We start from the raw sequence: 22928 nt of genomic DNA, 5'->3' as shown, positions 1-22928 counted from the left end.
CGCAAAGGACAGTCCCCCACAACAAAGAAATTTCTAATAGTGCCACTGTTGAGGAAGCCTGATGTAGAACACATTAAATCAACTCTTGTTGGGGGCTTTGGAGATATTCGTTGAATTTAATGCCACTTTGGACTGAATTTCATTCTTTCTTTTTTTTTTGAGGAAGATTAGCCCTGAGCTACCATCTGCCGCCAATCCTCCTCTTTTTGCTGAGGAAGCCTGGCCCTGAACTAACATCCGTGCCCATCCTCCTCTACTTTATATGTGGGACGCCTACCACCGCATGGCTTGCCAAGCGGTGCCATGTCCACACTCGAGATCTGAACTGGAGAACCCCAGACCGCTGAAGCGGAACGTGCGAACTTAACCGCTGCAGTACTGGGCCGGCCCTGAATTTCATTATTTCCAAAATAAACCACTATTTTACTCTTTTAGGGTTTTTTCCCCAATATAAAAATTATAAAGTATCTGTTCAGAAAATCAGAAGACTGGGTCCTTGAAACTGATGGTACAAAGAGGGCACTGCAGTTTGACTACCAATGTTTTCCAAATCCTGGTCTCAAGTTTCTTTAATATTTTCATCATTTTTTAAATTTAAAATTAAATATATATTATGTTTAAAATTAAATATAATTTTATGTGCCATGTTTGTATTTCCAAGTCAAGACTGTTCATAGGAGTGTGAAGACATTCATGGAAAGGCTTTTTTCAGAAATGAGGAGAATTCAAGGACTCTGAGAAATGCTATCCTGTTATAGATTCTCTAACTCTTCCCATGATCTTTGATCTTCTCAATAATACTGAGAACATTGTAAAGGAAGTGCCACTTCAAAGAAATTCACTAAAAATTAAAAAATCTAAGAAAACAAATAGAAATACTATTTTGGGCAATTAAAATAACCTGGACTTCAGGAAAAGGGTGAATGCTTAAGAAACAAATGAAATCTAGTAAGACCATGATTAATCAAAATTCAACAAGCCAAACTCATTAATTTTTAAAAAAGATTCCTTCTGAAGGAACAACATATTCCAGGATGGGTCCTGGAATCTCCATATATTCATTTCCTACGACTTTTGACTTCCAGAATCATGTTAATGATAGCAGATGACGTTATTTTGTTTTGCCTCTAGAAGTTCTCTGTTGAGTTATGATAGATACCTTTAATCATGTTAAGGATATTCTTTATTCCATTTTTTAAGAGAATTTTTAATAAGGAAAGGTGTTTGATACATATTGACATAATCTTGTGGCTTATATTATTTGGCCTCATGAGTGACAAAATTATTGATTTTGTATCATTAAACTCTCTCTGTATTTCTGTAATGATGACTGAGGCCAAGATAGCAATCACACCACTTCATTTTATAAAGATTTTCAATAATAAGTATTGAAAAAAAAAGTATTTTCTCATGAAAGCCCTTGTTAATCAGAAATGTAATAAATCAGAATCCCTTTTCTAAAACATTAACTGAGGTTTTACTGAATCATACTAAAGAGAATGACCAGTTTGGTCTGTGAGTGTCAGGCGGCAAGAGCACCTTTGGATTGAAGACCCCACTGGGTTTGAACAGTAATATACTGTGTAATCGGCAGACAAGGATACAAATGGAGCATTAAAAGTATATCACTTTAGAAACGGAAACCAGAGTGTGTGAAATCAGTTCTCAAAGCTAACTGCATTGTCCCTATAGTCTAATTTCCCCAAACCTATCAACTCCTGCAGAGTACAAGCCAGGCTGAAAAAAATGCTTTGAAGTGACCCAACCCTGCATAGTTTGTGACTAAAAATAGCTCTGAAGGTGACAGAAATGGAAATAATTGTGTTGGGTATCTGAATACTTGATTATGATGAAGAACTGTGAATGATGTAAAATATTATGGAGAGAGAGGAACATTAATCAGATTCTTGCCATTAGAATTCAATAATGTCCTAGTATAATGAAAGTTACAGATGAGAAGAAAACTCTGGTTTTTGTTTTCTTTTCTTTTTCAGTTGGGAATGGCAAATGTACTTGAAATGCACTGATATCTTCCAATGCAGATTTTTAAAATTGTCAGGTGTGGCCCAATTTACAAAAATAGTTTACTACAAATCTTTTTTTTTCTTCTGTCACACGTGCTTTTTTTCTTTTCCTCTTAAGATGTTAATTTATCATGCAAAGATTTTTTTCATTAAGTGCATTAATGCTCTTGTTTGTACAGGATTTTTCAAATCAGAAGGACTCCCCGTAGTTCCTAAATGTAAATCCTTAGCAAATGACATGCCAAGATGATAGCTCCATTCCGTGTGGAAAAAGGCGAATTCAGACACATCTCAGGATTTTAACCAGGGTTCCAGCCTTTGGGTTGTACAGTGTCTCTGATAAATCTCCTTTATGATAACTTGAGATGGACTGTAATGGAACATTTTGTAGAAGAAACTGGCTTCTAGCAGTTGGATAGTGATGCTGGGAATAAATTTGGTTTCCCTGAATAATGGTTTCTCAAAGCAGTCACAGCTTCTTTAGAAGTTTAGAATTGGTACCATTTCTTATCTTTATATTTCAGCATTAACTGCAAAGAAAAAATAGTCACCATAAGACATTAAAAAAAATCTTTAAAAGTGCTAATCAAAGCAAGCTCATATTGAGTTAGTCATGCATATCTAACTAAATCTCAAAACTTAGAAAACTCTTTTATTTTGTGAAATAAAGCATGTGTGAAAAAGATTTTTAAAAAACTTAAGCTGTAAAGACTCAGCTGACAGGAAATGATTTTTAATGATTGGAACAAAAAGGAGTGTGTGATCCCAGCCTCTCCTGCTCTCGCACCTTCTTGGGGGCCCGTGTAATCTACCTAAGTGCCTTTTTAGCAGCTGATGCACAAGAGAGACCCGGTATATCAGAATCAATGGATAATTTTCTTTTAAATTATATCCTAAGGTAAAGAAGCATTAACTTATTATTTTTTAAAAACTTTTTTCCCCCAGATACTGAAGGAATTATAAAACTTATAATGAAATTCAATTTACCTTGGTTCTCACACAGGATTACTTACAGAGGCATCTCTGTCTAAGCTTTCTTGTGCAGGACCTGAATGTTTCAAGTTATTACTGTATGAAGATGCCGATATCTATGTCAGCAGTTTACCTCGTGTGCATGTTTGGAAAATGCTTCGGCGCTGGTCATCATGCCCGCAGTTTTCTCTTCCAGTTCTCCCAGCCTCTGTCCTCTCTCGTCAAGTGCGATCCGTGCACGAGTCAGCTCTCCCATCACTCCTCCAGCAGCGCCTTTCATCCCTTCTATACCACCTGGTCCAGGAATGTGTTGTGCAAGGCTACGGGATGCTTTTCCTGCTGAAGCTTCCCCAACTGGGAATGCAAACCATAGCAATTTAAAACATTTTGTCAGTAATTTAAATAATTGTAGTCAAGTTTATCACCAAAGTACATATATTAAATTCTACTGTCATAATTCTCATTAAAAGAGAGACATATTTGGTCCTATCATAGATATGTGTTTGGAGATGTTAGCACTTACCCAAAAACTGCCTAAAAAGAGACTGAGAGAGGTATTGTTTCCATATGCATTTTTGTATGTATGGGGGTTCCATACCATATAGCATAATTGCATTTCTTGATGTTGCTGAATTGGGATGCTCACAATATATGTGACCTCATATTTAACCCACACTTGTGTCTGTTCCAATTTCAGGCCTGATCATTTGTTTAAATTTCTGCCCAAGACTTCATGCCAACCTTCTCTGTTCATCTTGGTCTCAGCCTTTGTAAGCCTCAGTTGTTTTTAAATCTGTGTGTGTATAAATACTAGAGAACGGGGTAGATGCATGAGGGACAATAATATACATTTGTTGAAATTTTGTTACTTTATAAAAGACTAAAAATTTCCCCATTACTTACAAAGCTCCAGTTTCATTTAATTTTAATGAAGTAATTTTTTAAATTGAAAGTTAACTTGAGCAATTTAATGAGCATTCCCAAGGATGTAACGTTAGGAATGGAATCTGATCTATTTTTTTTTAAAAAGAGCCTTATTGAGATATAATTAACATACCATAAAATTCACTCTTTTAAAATGTACAATTCAGTGGTTTTTAGTGTATTCACAGAGTTCTGAAACTATCACCACTATCTAATTTTAGAACATTTTCATTATCCCAAAAAGAGACTCCATCCCCATGAGCAGTCACTTGCCAAAGCCTCCTTGCCCTAGACCCTGGCAACCACTACTCTACCTTCTGTCTCTATGGGTTTGCCTGTTCTGGACATTTCATATAAATGGAATCATACAATATGTGGCCTTTTTTGTCTTCCTTCTTTAACCTAGCATGTTTTCAAGGTTCATCCATCTTGTAGCATGTATCAAACTTCACTCCTTTTTATGGCTGAATAATATTCCATTGTGTGGAGGCACCTAGATCTCTTGCATAGTTAAAAAAGTTCAAGAGTAAAGGAGTTTTGATCTGCAGAGCCAAATGGTGGTGAGATATTCTGGAAAATATATTCTTCTTTCTTAAAATGTTCCCTAGTATCTTTCTACTGCTTTTTGATTATTATTCATCAGAGTCTCACTGGCAGATTTTTAAAGTAATTTATTCTGTAGCATTGATAAACCTTGAGTTCTGAATAAAGAATCTGTTTCCCAGCAGTGGTTAAAGGAGGCAGATTCAAAAACATTTTTCCAGACTTTAGTAACCAAATGTCTTCACCCTGCCTTTCAGGTATGAGCTACTTGCAAATGACACATTTATTAGCTTACTCATTGTTTGTATGAATTACATGTGCTGTTTTTGTTAAACTATTTCCTAATATGAAGTGATCCATTTTATTCATGTTTGGTAAACAGAAATAATTTTTATGGTATAGAAGCAAAAAAAAGCTAGTCCAGAATTTGAGATCTCATATTACAGTGTTCCACACACACACACATCCATCCACACACAGAAACAGGTCTTCTATTTTGTGATGCAATTTTACAATCAGGAGTTTACTCACAAAGCTCTTCTCTGTCAAATGTTTGCCCACTGCCACCGAACAGTCCCTTTAAAAAGCCTCTGTTCTGAGCTTCTGGTGTCTCTATGGGAGTAAACAAATCTCCTAGCATATCCTGTACCAAATTCAAAGAAAAAAGCATTACAGCAAGGAAAAATAAATTAGTAGATCAAAAGATAACACTGTAGTATGTTAGAGCACATCATGAAAAGACAGTCCACTTTCCATATATTTTTCTGGTGATTTTTGCTTTACTCCCAGTTCTACCTCTGATTTCTTTCTCCACCTCTTTTTTCTTCCCTTCTTCAGTAACTGACGTCCTAAAATTTTCATTTTTCTGCTCTCTTCTCGCTTCTACAATTAGAAAGCATGGAAACCTAATATATTCACCTACGATTAATTTCCACCTTTTCAATGACTACCAATGTAGACTTCTGATCCTTTTTCAGTTACCATGGCCTCTTTCCTGTCCCAGTTCCCTTTCCTGAATCAAGCATGGACTGCCCCATGAAATAGGAAGCCTTTGGTGGTATGTGGGGAAGGCTGAATTTATTTTTATATCAAGTACAAAATTATGAAATGGCTCAGGATAATTTAGATGCGTCAAAATAGGCAGCTACTGCATGGCGAGGTGCAGTTGTTCTCAGTATTTGCTGTGCTTTAGAATGACTGGAGAAGCATTTTGTTAGAAATACAGTTGCTCAGGCTTTATTCTACACATACTAAATTAGAATCTACATAGATGTGCTCTGATTATCTATATTTTTAACTTGCTCTCCAGGTCTTTCCAAAGCAGGCCAAAATTTGAGAACCATTGGTATGAAGGAAGGAACTTGAACCAAAAGTCAGGAGTTCTGTGACCTAATATTAGTCTGTCTCTGAACTGGCAGCATGACTTTACCTTCATCATTTCCCCTCACCTCTCTACTCACCAGGCCTGTGCTCTTCCTCCTGAAACCCTTCTCTTTGGAAATAGCAGCACCACCTACTTAGTTCCCCAAGCCAGAAACGGGGAATAATGATTAATTCCTTCCTTTCCCTCATTCCTACATCTAATAACTCTCCATTCCAACTGATTGCACTTTATAGCTATTGACTCTGCTAACTTTTCTCCATCCTCACTGCTGGTTGCCTTACTTCAAGACACTGTTATTTTTGGTCTTAATTTGTTTTGAAAAGTCTCCTAATTGTTCTACCTTCACTTTTAATTCCTCAAAACGAATTGCCATACTACAACCAGATTATTTGTTTTAATAAACAAATTTGATAAACCATTTTAATGACTTTCTATTGCCCTCGGCATAAATGCCAGATTCCTTAAGGAGCTTACAAAGGTGCCTAAGATCTGTTCTTGACTGATTCTCCAGCACCATCCCTCCACTCTTTCACTTCCCAACTCTGCACCTTGCTAGTAGTTGCCTGAACCCCTGGGCTTTTGCATGCCACTACTCTGTCGAGAATATCATGACCTTTTCCACCCCCAGCCATCCATTCCTGTGGATAACTCCTAGTCACCATTCACAATCCTTTTCTAACTACCCCCTCCCTTCTGTCCCATCAACCAGGTGCCCCTCTTACACATCTCCCCAGCACTGGCACAGCCATATGTAGAGAGCATTTTCCACAGAGTATTGTGGTTGTCTCTTATCTCTCCCTCCACACCAGCAGGTAGGGACTTGTATCTTGTTTGTTTTTGTATTCCTAGAGCCTAGCCAAGTACCAGGCATATGGTAAAAGCTCAATAAGTATTTGTTGAACAGCAATAATAACAACATTTATTATTATTTATTTAAAAAATTGACTGTGTTCCAGGCACTGTGCTCAGTACTTTATGTGAATTCTTACTTACAGTGCTCCAAGGTAGAGCAAACAGGTAGGTTAAGGCAAATGCCCAAAGTTATACAAGTAGGCAAAATACAACTTAAACAGTTCAGAGCTTATACTCTTAACCTCTAAATTATAATGAATGGGTTTTAGTTTTATTATTATAAAATGAAGGAGTTGAACCAATTAAATCTCTAAGATGCTCTTTGAAAATTTTGTGACAATTTTTACTTACCCAAGATTAGATAGGCTTTTATATTTATTCTGTGTCTAGGCTCTGTTTACTGCTATGATCAAAGACAAATGCCCAACTCTAACCCTCAGGATATGTATTTATTTTGTATGGCTCTTAATCAAAATTAAGGTTTTTTTAAAAAAAGTCCACAAACACCCTGAATTGTATGCAAATTTTTTGTGTGTACATAGATATTCTCCACCCTGGAGGGAGAGTTTATATAATTTTTCAGAGGATTCTCCATAGGCAAAAAACCAAACAGTGAAATAAACAACAAAGAATTAACTATTAATATGTATGATCTTCACATTCTCCCTCTGTTTCTTATTTTTTTCTCTGTTTACCTAGAACCATACTAGAAGCTGGTAGAGTCACAATGATGAACATATATTCAAAACATATCTTAGGGAAGGCATTTTATTGTCTGGCCCAATAATATTTTTAGCTTTTAGATATCTCTCTCATTCTCTCTTTACAACCATGTCCAATGTTTATTCATAAATGTGCCTAACCCACCTGTAGATTATCACACATCTCTTGGCTGTATGTTAACCGCTGAATTTCAGTAGGAGAAACGAGGTATAATGCCTGTCCTTCATTGGTAAAACAAAACGTCCGTGCTATCCTCATGTCTGTCAGTGGCAAGTAATTAACATCCAACATTGGACGAAGACTAGGTAGGCTGAATGGACAAGAGCAAATCCACATTTCATATTCAAGTTGTTAGAAGCTTTTAATTTCTCTGTATAAAATTTGCAGATCTTTACATAAAAACAGTACATTTTTATACTACTATTTTATGGTTTCTTTTTATCCTCTTGAAGTCCCAGTGGTAGTAAACTAGACTTTCACTTAAAATCATATACACAAGGGTCATGGGCACAGTTCTTCTATCTTCATCCACACAGATACCTAACAAATGTCCTTGAAGGATGGACTGAATGCAGTGGCCAGCAATTTCAGGATACTTTTCGCAGCATTTCACAGATTCCTAGTATAGTTATGATCTTTGGTTATCACAGAAACATCATAGCTAGAAAGTGGCTGACTGCATACTTGGTCTGTTTTCCCTTTTTAAGGCAAAACTCCTGAGTCTGAGGAGGTTATGCACTGATGGAGAGGTGAAGTGAGTCCAGTTCACTGCCTGGGAATCGAGTGGCTTTGCTTCCCAGTCCTTTACTCCCTCTATACACAGGAAATGAAAATTACCTATGACTTAGGGCACCTGCACTGAAGGCATGCTTAATAAATAAACGCGGCCGGGGCTGTAAGGGAATGAGAATAAGTTATAAATAATAGATCAGAATTTGCACATCCAAATGAATACCACTCATCTCAAGTGTCTTACCAAATGGCTATATGCTTATTCTAATGTCGTAGCCAATGATTTTGCTTAAATATTCATCAGAACGTCCTTTTGGATACTGTCAGAGTCAGTTTTATAAACTACTGAAGAAAACCAGTCTCATTGCTTTTAAATCACACCTCTAATGCCAAAAGGAGAAAAATAAATACTTGTAATTAAATCTCAAGCTTTGAAATCATTCTATTGATTCTAGTGTGCACAATGATATTAAATTATCCCAGATCATAAAAATAGCACCTTGAAAAAATAGTACTGATTTCTCTTATCAAAGTAGTTTGTAATCACAATTTAAGCCTTAGAACTTTACCATATAAAATGTGGTAGACCTGAAATCTGTGCTTTTGGAATACACTTTTCATGAGGTTCTAGCTCTGTCCTGTCCAATATGGTAGCCACTAGCCACATGTGGCTATTGAGCATTTGATATGTGGTTCATATGAATCGAGATGTTTTGTAAGTGTAAATTACATACTGGATGTCAAACTTAGTAAGAAAAAATATATTAAAAAATATATGTTATGATATTTCAAGTAACTAAACTCCTTAGGATATGAGTCCAAAACCAACCCAATTAAACACTCTTCCATGATAGATTCAGTCAAATTAGTGGGCAGTGGTGGGGAAGAGGTTCCAATGGACTTTTCTGATAAGCTACGTTCTTGACTATTTAGCATAATAAAAGTAAGCCAAGATAATAAAATTAAAAAGATGTAATCACTTTAGGTAGGAAAAAAATAAGTCAATTGCTAAGGGCTAGGAAACAAGTACTGTTAAAGCTGAAGAAAAAAAAGAATAGATTTTTTTCTGTGCAGGGACACTTTTGTAAGGAAAGTGTCAAGTGACTTAAGATGGTTCTCACTAAAAATGGCTTTTACTGAGGCAGGCCTGGTGGTGTGGTGGTTAAGTTCACGGACTCCATTTAGGCAGCCTGGGATTCACAGGTTCAGATCCCAGGCGTAGACCCATCACTGCTCCTCAAGCCATGCTGTGGTGGCATCCCACATAAAGTGGAGTAAGATTGGCACAGATGTTCACTCAGGGCCAATCTTCCTCACACACACACAGACACACACACAAAAGGCTCTTACAGCCTAGTTTGAGAACGCATACATAGATAAGCCTCTTGTATCTCTCTCTACTCTTTTCTAGGTCTAGGCACATTAGCACATAAGCAATCATTAACTACTTGCCATCCATCAGAAAACTGGGACTTGAGGAGATGAGGCTCAGTATAGTTAAGTTCTGATAGGGTCTGCGAAGATCTGGGAATATACTTAGCATGGGAAGATGATTAGTCAGGAGCATGGCAATTTGTAGGATTCAGTTCCTCAAGCCACATATTATTTCCTAGCCACACCTTATATGTTACTAAAATTATGTCAAAATCATTTCCTTTTCAAATGTTTTTGAGATCCTCAGGAGCACATGAAGAGTTTCTACTAGGGCATAATAATAAAGTACCATTATCACGTAAAGCAGCTTTTACAAAGGGCAGAGGAAGACAGAGAGATCATCTCTCCTGTTGCTATGACTCCTGTTGCTTTTTAAACTCTCTCTTGTTTTTCATTTCTCAAGAAATCTCCCTTCTCATAAACGTAGACGGTAGCACATATTCATTTAAATAGAAATTAATTTTCAGATATACTCAATACCATATAAGAAAACGACACTAAAATTTTGCAAAAACAGGGAAAGTAATCATTTTCAAGCTAAAATCTCAATTGTGACGTAACAGTTTAATGTCTTTTAATTAAAAACAAATTTTGAGTGACTAAATGTGAGCTTAAGGGAGGGTAGGGGGTGTGTGTGTATGCATTTTTATTTTTCACAAACTAAGGCGTATCTAGGAGTTAAGTCATCATTTTCAAACAAGACTGGAATGACCTTCATCAGAAATCTCTAAAAATACTTTGAGAAAGAGAAACCAGATAAAGAGAGAAAGAACCAGAACTATATAAGAGAATGAGCAGACCATAAATGATTGTTTTTATTTTTTGAAAACTTTCTCTGCTAACTACTTCTCCTTGGCTTATAAATCTACTCACGTCTCCCCTATTAAAGAAAATATAACAGCAAAAACACTTCCAAAAACCTAGTTTTGCTCTTGAACTACTTTCCTGTCTCTCATCTCCCCCTTTGCCACAAAATATCCTGAAAGAATCATCTACACCAGGAGTTGGCAGACTTTCTTTAACAGGCCAGGTAGTAAACATTTTAGGCTTCGTAGGCCATGTGGTCTCTGTTGTAACTATTCAACTCTGCCCTGTTGTGCAAAAGCAGCTACAGACAATATGTAAACAAATGAGCGTGGCTGTGTTTCAAAAGAACTTTATTTATGGACATTGAAATCTGAATTTCATATAATTTTCACATATCATGAAGTAGTCTTCTCTTTGATTTTTTTCAACAATTTAAAAATGTAAAAATCATTCTTAGCTTGCAGGCTGTGCTCTGTCAGATTGTGGGGAGGGCAACGTAGATATGGCCTGTGGGCTGTAAGTTTGTCAACTCTTGATCTGCCTCTATTCTTGCGCCCTTGAAAATTTAGTTTTTGCCTCCACCATGCCCCTGAGATTTGCTTTCTCAAAGATCACTAATATCCTACTAGTTGCCAGGTCTAGTGTTTTTTCTTGTACCCAAATTCTTTGGCCTCTCTGCTATATCTGAACCTGTTGACCATTGTTTTTGTGGTCTTTTATCCTTTGTTTTGATACTGTTGTACCCTTTTTATTTGATGAAGTTACATATTCTGGTCCTTTTTCTCTCTCTTTGATGACTTTTCAACCTCCTTTGCTGGATCTTCTTTCTTCCACTACATAAACACAGACAGATCCCCAAGTTTTTGTCCCCAGATCAGTCTATTTCTTCTCTCTTTTTAAACTATCTTCTTTGATGATCTCATTTACTGCCATAACTTTCACGAATACATTTACATAGACAACTTCCAGAGCTGGATCTTCCACCTGTATTTTTCTAAGAGTCCAGACCTTAAATTGCTTGCTAAACTTCTTCAGGATGGCGTATAAGCACTTCAGATTCCAAGCATTCATTCTCAATTAATTCTCAAACTTCTCATTATCAGCCTTTCCAAATTCTCCTGACTTTCCTATCTGCTAATGACATCACTGTTATCCAGGTTCATAAAATTTTTTTTAACCTTTATGTTCTCTTCTAGCCCTGAGATTTTTTAATGACCTCCAATACTTTCTATAACCAATTAGTTTTACATTAAGCAAGTTTCCCTTGATTATCCCTCACATCTATTCTCACCTTGCCTGCTAGATAACTACCACTTCAGTTCAAAAGATCATCCCCAGCCCTCCCTCACGTCATTTCCTAGTGCTTAGCCAGAACCAGTTAATGACCTGCTTTAAAAACCCCATTTCCTATTTATTGATAATGTCAAGCTCATTAGCCTGCCATTAAGGGTCCTCAACAATTTGCCCCAATCTACCTTTCCAGTTTACTTTCCTTCCAACAACTCCTTTTTTTATAAAATATATTCAACTATCTCATGACTGAACTCTGGGGACTTAGTTTTGACTAGAAGATTCAACTCTACATTTCCTCTTTTGGAATATACATGTTCTTTATGTTATAATTACTTGTGTACCTGTCTTCTCTCCCCAATTTGATAGTAAGCTTCTTAAGGATTAGGACTATGTTTTACTAATTTTTACATCCTTCACAGGCCAGTATGCTTAATTGTCTCGGTGATTTTTGGAACTAGGTGAGATATTAAAATGGATGACAGTGACTTCTACATACTATATGTTTATTAAGTGTTTGCTGAATTCATAAAATTATTAGGTAATTATTGTATCTCATGAATTTTACCTCAATTCACTAACAGTATAATAAAATCTCTTAGGTGATACCTTATTATAAATGTGGTCAAAGAGTATAAACTTCCAGTTACAAGATGAATAAATTCTGGGGATCTAAAGTATAGCATGGTACATATATACATATAGTTAACAATACTGTATTATATACTTGAAAGTTGCTAAGAGAGTAGATCTTAAAAGTTCTCACCACACACACACACAAATGGTAACTGTGTGAGATGATGGATGTGTTAACTAACCTTATTGTGGTAATCATTTTACACTATAAGCAATATCAAATCATCACATTGTATACCTTAAATTTATACAATGTTATATGTCAATTATATCTAAATAAAGCTGGAAAAAAATAAATTGTCTGATGACTTTTGATAAAGTGTCTGTTCAGTAGTGGTCTCACCATTTCCAAGACTTGCAACCTTAGGCAAACTAAAACTTTAATTTATTAACATATGTAAAATGGAGGATGCAAATATTACTTTATTTTCCTATATCCTAGAGAAGGTATAAAGACCAAATTAAATTTTGTAAGCAAAATTCTTGGGTGGACTATGAAACTGGACTATAGTCCAGTTGTCCAAATGAAGGTAACAGTTCATTTCTTTCTTCTTCTTTTTTTTTTGTGAGGAAGACTGTCCCTGAGCTAACATCCATGCCAGTTTCCTCTACTTTATATATGGGATGCTGCCACAGCACAGCTTGATGAGGGATGTGTAGGTCTGTGCCTAAGACCCAAAGCTGTGAACCCTGGACTGCTGAAGCAGAGCATGTGAACTTAACCACTACGCCACAGGGCTGACCCCCAACACTTCATTTCTTTTCCTTGCAGTTTATTAATCTTTATATTTCCAGTGCCTAGCATAGCATCTGGGAGATACCATATGCTCAATAAATGTTTGTTGAATGAATGTGTTAATGACTGGAAAATCACTCTTTCCTTAGATTCCTTGATGTCAATTAAAATATATATTTCATTCGTAATGCAAAGCATATTTAGCCAAAAAACAAAAACAAAAAATAAAAAACCCAAACTCTCCTCAAATTGTTGAACAATAAAACATTCACAAACATAATGAAACAATGATCTCAGGTTGCTTCTTGATAACATCTTGCACATTACACACTTTTCAAAATTGTACCTTGCTGGCACTATTGTGATTACCAGATAATTTATAAAGAAGGCAAGTACCTCATTATCATGATATGCCCATTGGCACAAAAGCATGCCAAGCAGGCACTGTTACACATGACCACCACATCTGCTTGCAGTATAAAAGATGTCTCGGTGATGTTATGAACATAAAGGCAAGTCTGAGAAGGCAGTGAGAAGACTTTGGCTTGTTTTTCTGAGCAGATTATTGTATACTGATGATCTCCTATTTCTTGGGACGGAGAGGGGCAGTTCATGACCAGTTTCCTTCTCCAAGATTTTTCATTTTCATCTATGTTGTTTGGATCCCTCCAAACTTCATATGGCGGTTGCATTAATCCGCCAGTTCGGTCCATACAGGAGAATGTTAGAACAGCTCCTTTCAATGAGAGGAATGTACCTATAAAAACAATTTCATATCACTGGCACACGAAAATCTTTCTAAAACAGCTGCTATTCTTCTATGGGCAATAAGTGTTTTATGTTATGATAATTTATATCTATAGTGTCATAATATAGATTATTATCACAATTAGATTTGTGAGTTCATGTTATTCAACTCAGAATCACAGAATATTGAGTCAAAAAGGAGTCTAAGACATCAACTTGTCAAATTCTCTCATTATATTCATGAGAAAACAGAGACCCAGAAACATGACGAGACTTGGGCCAAGTCACATAGCAAGTTAGTGGCTAGACTGGACTAGAACTCAGGTTTCCCAATTCCGAATTCAGTATCAATATTCTCTCACTATACTATATAGTCCCCCTTAAAATCCTTTTTTAAAAAGCAAATTTTAGAAAATTTTAAATTTTCATTCATTGAAATAACTTCAACTGAAAAAATAATCATGCCATCTGATTCCATTTCCTTATTTCATAGGCTCATTTACTAGAAAATGATTTTATTTTTCTTCTGAAATTGAAGACAGAATAAATTTCATGAAATCTCAACATCTAGAGATCATGCTAGCAATTCTGATTGAATGAAAAAAAAAATTCCTTTGGCTCTTAGGTAGGCTTATGCATCTTTATACAGAAAAGAGGTTTACTCACCTGGATTCTCCAAGGTTGAATATCCGTGCCAGATTATTACCTATGAGTGATTTTTACCAGTCCTGGAGGACAGGATACTTTAAGGCTTAGGAGGTAACTTGGGATAGATTGACCTCAGGACATTTCCAGACTCTCCCCTAAGCAGTGCCCTAGCAGGCTTTTCTTACCTTTGTCCTTTGACATGATATAGAGAGGAAGGGGGTGAACCCAGGCTGATCTGCCTCAAGAGTGTACATGCAACAGAGACTTGAAAAGGGAAAGGTGATATAGAAAAATATATTCTATTTAGAAAGTATTTTATAATTTAAAATACTTAAAATTTATCAGATTCAAAATAACATGTTTGGATGATTTAACATCTCAGTTATATTTTTAAATCCACTTTAAAACTAGGCAGCCTGTAAATGTCCAACAGGGGTAACTGAAGAGGATGAGAGAGTAGGCATTTAGGTGCTTCGGTCTGAGGATCAAGGCACAAAGGAACAGCTCTCCCGACCTCCCACGAAGAAAAAATAATGCCAAAAGCTAGGACGAATGATTTAATTAGAATTCATCTAGGATTGATCCTTCTATTCTATAAAACCACCTTTCCATAAATACCTGCTGCCACGGGCAGACTTTTCTAAGTGTAAATATCTCAGCATCCTCAATTTAGAGATAACCTAAAGCAGGTTAAAACGACAAGAAATCTACATTTTGGAAGCCATTTTGTTTATACCTGACTCTCACAATCTGTCAGCATCAAAATGACAGTTTCTCAATAAGCTGCCCTTGCCAAAACAGCTGCTTTGTTTCCTAATTTGTGGCAAAATGCTTTGATTATATTCTGTTCGTTAGGTTTATACAGAGCTTATGTTTTCCCAAGAATGTATTATTAATCTTTATAACTCTTTTATCTTTCATAACTTAAAAAAAAAAAAAAAAGCAAGTCCAAATTATGAGCTGCTACTCTTTCAGAAATACACTTCGTTACAAAGTAAGCTTAAATTTAAGGGCTTCTATAATAAGATCCTAACAATTCAGTCTACAGTAAATAATTAACCACACAATTAATTAGGACTTTCCTCTTAAAGAAGGTCTCAGTAGCTAGATGTGTATCTTACTCCAGCTTTCCAAATTACCGGCCCTCCCCACTACAACCTTCATTCATTCAATCAACAAATACTTATTGAGGGCCTACTATGTATTCTAGGCTCTGTTTTAGGCACAGGGAATACAATAGTGAATAAAACAAAAATCCTTACCTTTATAGAACTTACTTTCTATGATAGAGACAGACAGCATACATGCTAAAAAGTATATATATGAGATATTAGATAGTAATAAGTACTAAAGAACAAAGTGAAGCAGAAAGGGGGACATGAACTGTTGGGAAAAGGTGGGAGTAAATTTTAAATCGAGTAGAAGGTGTTATGGACTAAATGTTTCTGCCTCTCCCCTCCTCCAAATTCATATGTTGAAGCCCTAACCCAGTGTGGATGTATTTGGAGATGGGGCCTCTAAAGAAATAATTAAGGTTAAATGAGGTCATAAGAGTGGGGCCTTGACCTGATAAAATTAGTGTCCTTATAAGAAGAGACACCAGAGCGCGCTCGAGCACTCTCTCTCTCTCTGTGGGGACACAGTGAGAAGGCAGCTGTCTGCAACTCCAGGAGAAAGCTCTCATCAGATACCAACCCGGGGGCATGTTGATTTGGGACTTCCAGTCTCCAGAAGTGTGAGAAAATAAATTTCTGTTGTTTAAGCCACCCAGTCCGTGGTATTTTGTTGTGGCAGCCTGAGCAGACTAATTCAGAAGAGAAGGTTTCTTTGCATCATACTGTGGGAATTACGGCTCAGGAAATCAGCACAAAATGCTGATATTCTGTACTCTGATTATCCTTCATCTCTGACCCAGGAGTCTCACGTTTTCTATCAGCATCCATGAAACTGGCAACCTAACTTTATCAGCTTGCAAATAAAGTAAAATTTAAAACTTTTTACAGATCTTGACTTTCTAGAGCAGTGAAGGATAGACTCATAGACGATGAGATCAGAGAGGTAATATGGAGCCAGGTCATGTAGGGTCTTGTAGACACTTAACAGGATTATTCTTCCTGCTGGGCATATCCTAAAGGGCGTCAAGGTTGGAGGAAGGGAAAGCAGTTAAGAGGTTAGTACAATAATTCAGGTGAGAGGTGGATAGAGGCTTTCTCAAACCAGGTGGTAACAGTAGAGATGGTGAGAAATGGTCAGAATCTGAGTATATTATAAAGATGAAGCCAACAGAATTTGCTAATAAATTTGTTTTAGAGTGTGAAAGAAACATAGTGGTCAAGGATGATTCTAATGTTTTTCACCTGAGAATTGGAAAGATGGAATTGCCACTAATAGATGTGGGAAAGACTATGGGAGAAAGGAATATCAGGAACTCAGTTTCGGACATGTTAAGTTTGAAATGCCTATTCGACATCCAAGTGGATGTCAAATAACTGGGTATCTATGCCAGAAATTTGGGGATAGGTCCAGACTATAAATATAAATATATGACCTATTAGATTATAAATGACATTTAAAGTCATAAGGCTGAGTGATTCCACCTAGGGCTTGAATATAAATAGGAAACAGAAAAGTTTCAAGAAGTCAGTCTTTAGTATTCTGATGTTTTAAGTGCAGTGAAATGAGGAGGAACCAGCAAAGAGGACTAAGAAGGAATGGCTAGAAAGGTAGGAAGAAAACTAGGTCAACAAAGTGTTCTGGAATCCAAGAGAAGTGTGTTAAGGTACAGGGGATGGTAAACTATAATATGTTGCTGACATATCAAGATGTGGCCTGAGAACTGACCGTTGGATTTAGCAATGAGGTCAGTGGTTACCTATATAGGAATTTCATTGATTGGTGTGAGAGAAAGCTTGATTAGAATAGACCCAAGAGAGAATAGGAGAATAAAACTGGTCAATAGTGAATATAACACAACGTTTTCAAGGAATTTTGCATTAAAGAAAAAGTGAAATGGGACATTATAGAAGAATAGTTCAAGAAAGGGTTTTTCTCTTTTAATGAGAGAAACAACAGCATGTTTATATGGTGATCTAGTAGAAAGAGAAATATTTATTATAAATAGATAAATATTATATATAAAAATTATATATAATAATATAATTATATAAAGGAAACAGAGGGAAAATTGCTGGATTGACTTTCTTGAATTGGTGAAACGGGGTAGAATCTAGTGTACCCTGGAGAAGCTGGCCGAGTTGGGAGCTTACACAGTTTAGTCATAATAACAGGAGAGAATATAGAGGCCATGGACATATAGACAGGTAACTTGGTAGATATGGTGGTGGCAGCTGCTGAAGTTCTTATCGGATTGTTTCAAGTTTCTCAATAAAAGAGAACACACGATCATTAGCTGAGATTGAAAACAGTGGAGGTGTTGGAGGTTTGAGGAGAGTGGAGAAAACATGAGATTGTTGTTCAATAGGCTGGGAGAGAGGACTAGGGAAATATAGTATGACTATCCAGCAGCACAGAAGCCCACTTGAAGTTATTGATAATTTATTTCAAAATGAGACTATTTTGTGTGGTTATATATTTTCTCCAGCCATATTCATCTAGACACACAGGTATAGAAAGAAAGTAGGTAGAATTAAATTTAACCAGGATTGTGATTAGGCTGAATACGCCTGTGTGATATTATGATTTATAATAAACATATACTTGGCCTTTATCCCAGTTTCCGGCACAGAGCTCCTAAAACCCTTGGAATTTTGGGTTTTAAGCAACACCATTTATTTGCTGTTATGGCCAGGAATGGATATTTCACACCAGGGCTTTTCGCTACCATTTTATTTTTTTCCCCTATTTATGACTAACTTCTAGTCTTTATAACTCTTTTATTTTGGCTCTTTTTCCCCATCTGAACTTTTCAGTTCTGGCCCCTGTCCCATAACTCTGGCCTTTGTCTCCTCACTCCTGACCACACTCTGCTCTCTAGGGTGAGGTGGTGAGTCCAGGCTGGGCAACCCCTTCACCTGCCACTGATTCACCCACTGGGCTTGCATAATATTTACTCTTTTTTTATGTTAATGAGGCGAGTTTGGGACCTCACCTAAGGATGGGGGCTGGTTGCCAGGAGGAACCAACCACGTGATTAGAGGGTTGGCACTTTCAGCCCCAGCCCACCTCCACTCCTAGGAGAGGAAAGGAGCTGGAGATGGAGTTCAGTCACCAATGGCCAATGATTTAATCAATCATGCTTGTGTAATGAAACCTTCATAAAAACCCAAAAGGAAGGGGTTTGGAGAGTTTCCGGGTTGGTGAACAGCTGGAGGTGTGGGGAGGGTGACACTTCTGGAGAAGACATGGAAGCCCTGTGTTCCTTCCCACATACCCTGCCCTATGCATCTCTTCCATCTGGATAGTCATCTGTATCCTTTCATAATAAACTGGTAAACAGTAAGTAAACAGTTTTCCTAAGTTCTGTGAGCTGCTCTAGCAAATTAATTGAACCCGAGGAGGGAGTCGTGGGAACCTTAGATTTAAAGCCGATTGGTCAGAAGCACCGGTGACAACCTAGATTTGCGACTGGCATCTGAAGGAGGGTGGGCAGACAGTCTTGTGGGACTGAGACCTTAACCAATGGGATCTGACAGAATTGAGTTAAATTGTAGGACACCCAGCTGGTGTTGCAGAGAACTGCTTGTTGTAGGGAGAAACTTCTGCATATCTGGTGTCAGAGTGTTGTGAGTGTGGTAGTCGTGTGAGAGTAAAGGAGACACACAGGAAAAAGACACAGAAGAAGGAAGGACTTGGATTTTTCCCTATCCAGGAGGAAATAACTGTAGGTTTTCCCCTCTCAGGATGTAAATTTGCATTTGTAAGATTAGCATCACCTGGGAGCTTATTAAAAATGCAAATCCTCAGACCCTACCCTAGACCTACTGAATAGAAACTCTGGGGGTGGGATCCCAATAATCTGCATTGTGACAAACCCTACAGGTGATCGTGATACAGACTAAAGTGACAGCTACTGGAATGGATAATCTCTAGGTGCTTACCCACTCTAAAATTCAATGATCTAGTGCACTTATTTCCATATCATTGATGAAAATTTGTTGTCAAGACAATCAAGATAAATTAATGTGAAACGATTCCTCAGAAAAGAAAAATGGGCTTTTCTTTTCTTGAGAGGTCTTTGATTATTGATTCAATCGCCTTATTACTTATAGGTCTGTTCAGAATTCCTATTTCTTCACGATTCACTCTTGGTAGGTTGTATGTTTATAGGAATTTACCCCTTTCTTCTAGGTTATCGGTTTGTTGGCATATAATTGTTCATAGTAGTCTCTTATGATTTTTTTATTTCTGTGGTACAGTTGTAATGTCTCTTCTTTCATTTTTGATTTTATTTGAGTCTTCTCTTTTCTTCTTAGTCTAGCTAAAGGTTTTTCAATTTGGTTATCTTTTCAAAAAACCACTTCAAAAAACTTAAGTGGGCTGAGGACTTGAATAGACATTTCTCCAAAGAAAACATATAAATGGCCAACACGTATGTGAAAAGATGTTCAATGTTACTAATCATCAGGGAAATGCAAATCAAAACCACACAGATATCATTCTATACCTGCTAGGATGGCTATTATCAAAAAAGCAAAAGACAACATTTTCAAGAATGTGAAGAAATTGGAACCCTTGTACACTGTTGTTAGGAATGCAAAATGGTGCAGCCTCTATGGAAGACAGTATGGAGGTTCCTAAAAAAATTAGAAATAGAACTATCGTATGATCCAGCAAACTCACTTCTGGGTATTTACGCAAAAGAACTGAACTCAGGATCTTGAAGAGATATTAGTACTCTCATGTTCCTTCACAATAGCCAAGATGTAGAAACAACTTAAACGTCCACCAACAGATGAATGGATAAAAAAAAAAAAAAGTGGTATATACATGCAATGAAATATTATTCAGCCTTAAAAAAGAAGGAAATCCTGTAATATGTGGCAATATGGATGAACCTTGAGGAAATGAAATAAGCCAGTCAGAGAAGGACAAATACTGCATAACTCCACTTACCTGAGATATCTAAAAAAGTCAAACTCATGCAAGCAAAGAATAGAATGGTGGTTACCAGGGCCTCAGGGGAGGGGAAATGAGGAGTTGCTAATCAATGGATATAAAATTTAGGTTATGCATGATGACTAAATTCTAAAGATCTGCTGTACAACATCGTGCCTACAGATAATAATACTGTATTGTACACTTGAAAATCTGTTAAGAGGGTAGATCTCATTTTAAGTGTTCTTACTACAATAAAATAAAATAAAATAATAAAATAAAAATGGAACTAACACCATTGACAAGCTTTATGTGCTTAGTGCTTTTCATGAGTTATCTCAGGTAATCCTCCCAACAACTGCTTAGGGGAGGCTATCCTGGATTTTTTTAGGATCCTGAAGCTCACAGAAGTTAAATGACTGTCACAAATCACCCACAGAAATTGGCAGAGCTGTAATCTAAATCCAGGGCTTTCTGGATCTAATGCTTATGTATTTTTTGTTCTTGTTTTTAAAATTATACTTTATGGCTTCTCAAGACATAAGATCAAATTGCAAAGTAAATAATTCTGCTCTTTTTTTGTTTTGATTTTTTTCCTGACCATATGGAGAAAATACAAGAGTATCATCAATGACTAAAAGTTTAGCAGAAATAATTTAAGGTATGTATCTACCATTCTCATCTGTAAGACTATGCTTTTGAAAATTCAGCCTTAACTAAAAGTCATAATTTTTAATCTCCTATTTGTTTGAAAAGATATTTTTCTCATTTTCAATTTGTATTTCCATAGTTCAAGGTTATCTCTTCCTTTTCAGGCTTTCCTTATGTAAAATAGAAAGTTTTTGTTTTGTTTTGGATTTGGTTAAGTCTGAAAAAAAGATGTAGAATTACAAATATCTCAAGGCTATACCCCCTATACAAGGAAGGATGTATATAATTGACAAATAGTCTTTCAATATTTGCCAGCAACACATCTACAAAGTTACTTACTATTCCTACTTTATTAAGAACTATATATCTAGATCATTGGATTTTCACAAAGAAATTACATATTTTTTCATCTCTCCATTTAAGAAGGGATCTCATTCTGGGAAAAGTTTGAATTCATGACAGTAGCAAATGACAAAAGGGTACATGAAGTTTCATTTGTTTTTGATAGGACCTGGAGAGAATTTTGTTTTGCTTTTTTTATTCAATGAATTAAAAATATCTAAAAATCTTAATTGCTTCCTATATGTGTTAGTCTAGTCATTAAGGGCTTAGACAGATTCCCTACTTCACACTCAGCAGTTTCAAGTGACATTATATCTACTTTAGGGAAAATATAATTTCTACAAACACACACAATATGACTAGTAATAACAGTTGTAAACACTTAACAGTGCTGCAACCTATAAATGGGGAGTGTGTGTTTATTTTTTTGTATTAGGCCATGATTATATTCAAATATAATCATTATGTTTGATTGAACTGTATTCATACTGTATTAGTTTTTATTGTAATCTGTAAGAGATATAATACATAAATTTCACAAATATGTTTGAAATATACACATTTTATACTGAAAGGCCCTAACTAAATACTTTAATATAATGAAGTTTCTCATCAAGGTTTAGATTTAAGCTTAAAAATCGAATCCTTCTCATTTTAACTAAATGACAAAGCCTGTTAACTAGTTTCATATTATATCTGTGACATAGCACATTAACCCACTTTTACATTTGCATAAATTAACTTACTAGTTCTTCATCAGAGAGCTGGACTTTAAAGGAATTAAATGCTGGCAAATAAGTTTGACCTAGGGAGTGGGCTGGGAAAAGTCTAGAGGAAGGTAGGTCTAGGAGATATTCCTGTCAACACACAAAAGACAACACAAAAATACTGGAAGAAAAAGAAATAGTAAAGAAAAGGAGAGAAGATCATCTCTGGTATACTTTTGCATAGGCTTAATGTCGTAAATATACATATGAAAGCACAAAAATATACCTAAGCTTACATAATATTTAATAAAAAACAATTAGTAAATGAAAATCATATTTTTAGTATACAAAGGAGCAAAAGCTATAGAGAAAATATGAGGTAAGTCCATTTACACGAATCCTTACTTTTAACTTTTCTTTATCTGCCTTTCTTTAAGTGAGGCATCACACGTATCACTTCTACCTCCCACACCTCAAAATGCAAGGCCCAGGTCTAGAGTGATTTGGGCTGAGTCCTTGTAAGCAATTGTACTTGCTCTTTATCTAGGATTAGATATAGGGCACCTTGTTGGTATGCTAATGGTTGACAGTATTAATCACATTTAATGGAATTAATTTAGCGATGACAGCTTTTCCAATTCCCTAGTTCCCAAGGTTTCATTAGTATAAGCTGTTTGGATGATGACTTCTACTTGGCTTTGGCTGGATTTATTAATCTGTGC

The 22928-nt window shown here is 36.2% G+C and overlaps 1 protein-coding gene across 1 annotated transcript in view; it reads right to left on the bottom strand.

Annotated features, from left to right (window-relative positions):
• Window positions 1-2512: 2512 nt before the first annotated feature.
• Window positions 2513-22928, bottom strand: part of STXBP5L (syntaxin binding protein 5L) — a 352935-nt gene continuing 332519 nt past the window's right edge. The window contains exons 23-27 of the mRNA XM_046659436.1: window positions 13454-13814; window positions 7567-7732; window positions 4995-5106; window positions 3130-3350; window positions 2513-2554 (exon numbers count right to left, since the gene is read on the bottom strand). Coding sequence (XP_046515392.1) covers window positions 2513-2554; window positions 3130-3350; window positions 4995-5106; window positions 7567-7732; window positions 13454-13814 — 902 coding nt within the window. The remainder of the gene's footprint in view (window positions 2555-3129; window positions 3351-4994; window positions 5107-7566; window positions 7733-13453; window positions 13815-22928) is intronic.

Source organism: Equus quagga, chromosome 4, assembly GCF_021613505.1.
Source record: "Equus quagga isolate Etosha38 chromosome 4, UCLA_HA_Equagga_1.0, whole genome shotgun sequence".
NCBI lineage: Eukaryota > Metazoa > Chordata > Mammalia > Perissodactyla > Equidae > Equus > Equus quagga.
Note: the sequence above shows the minus strand (reverse complement) of the source record. Positions and strands in the feature narration are given on the sequence as shown.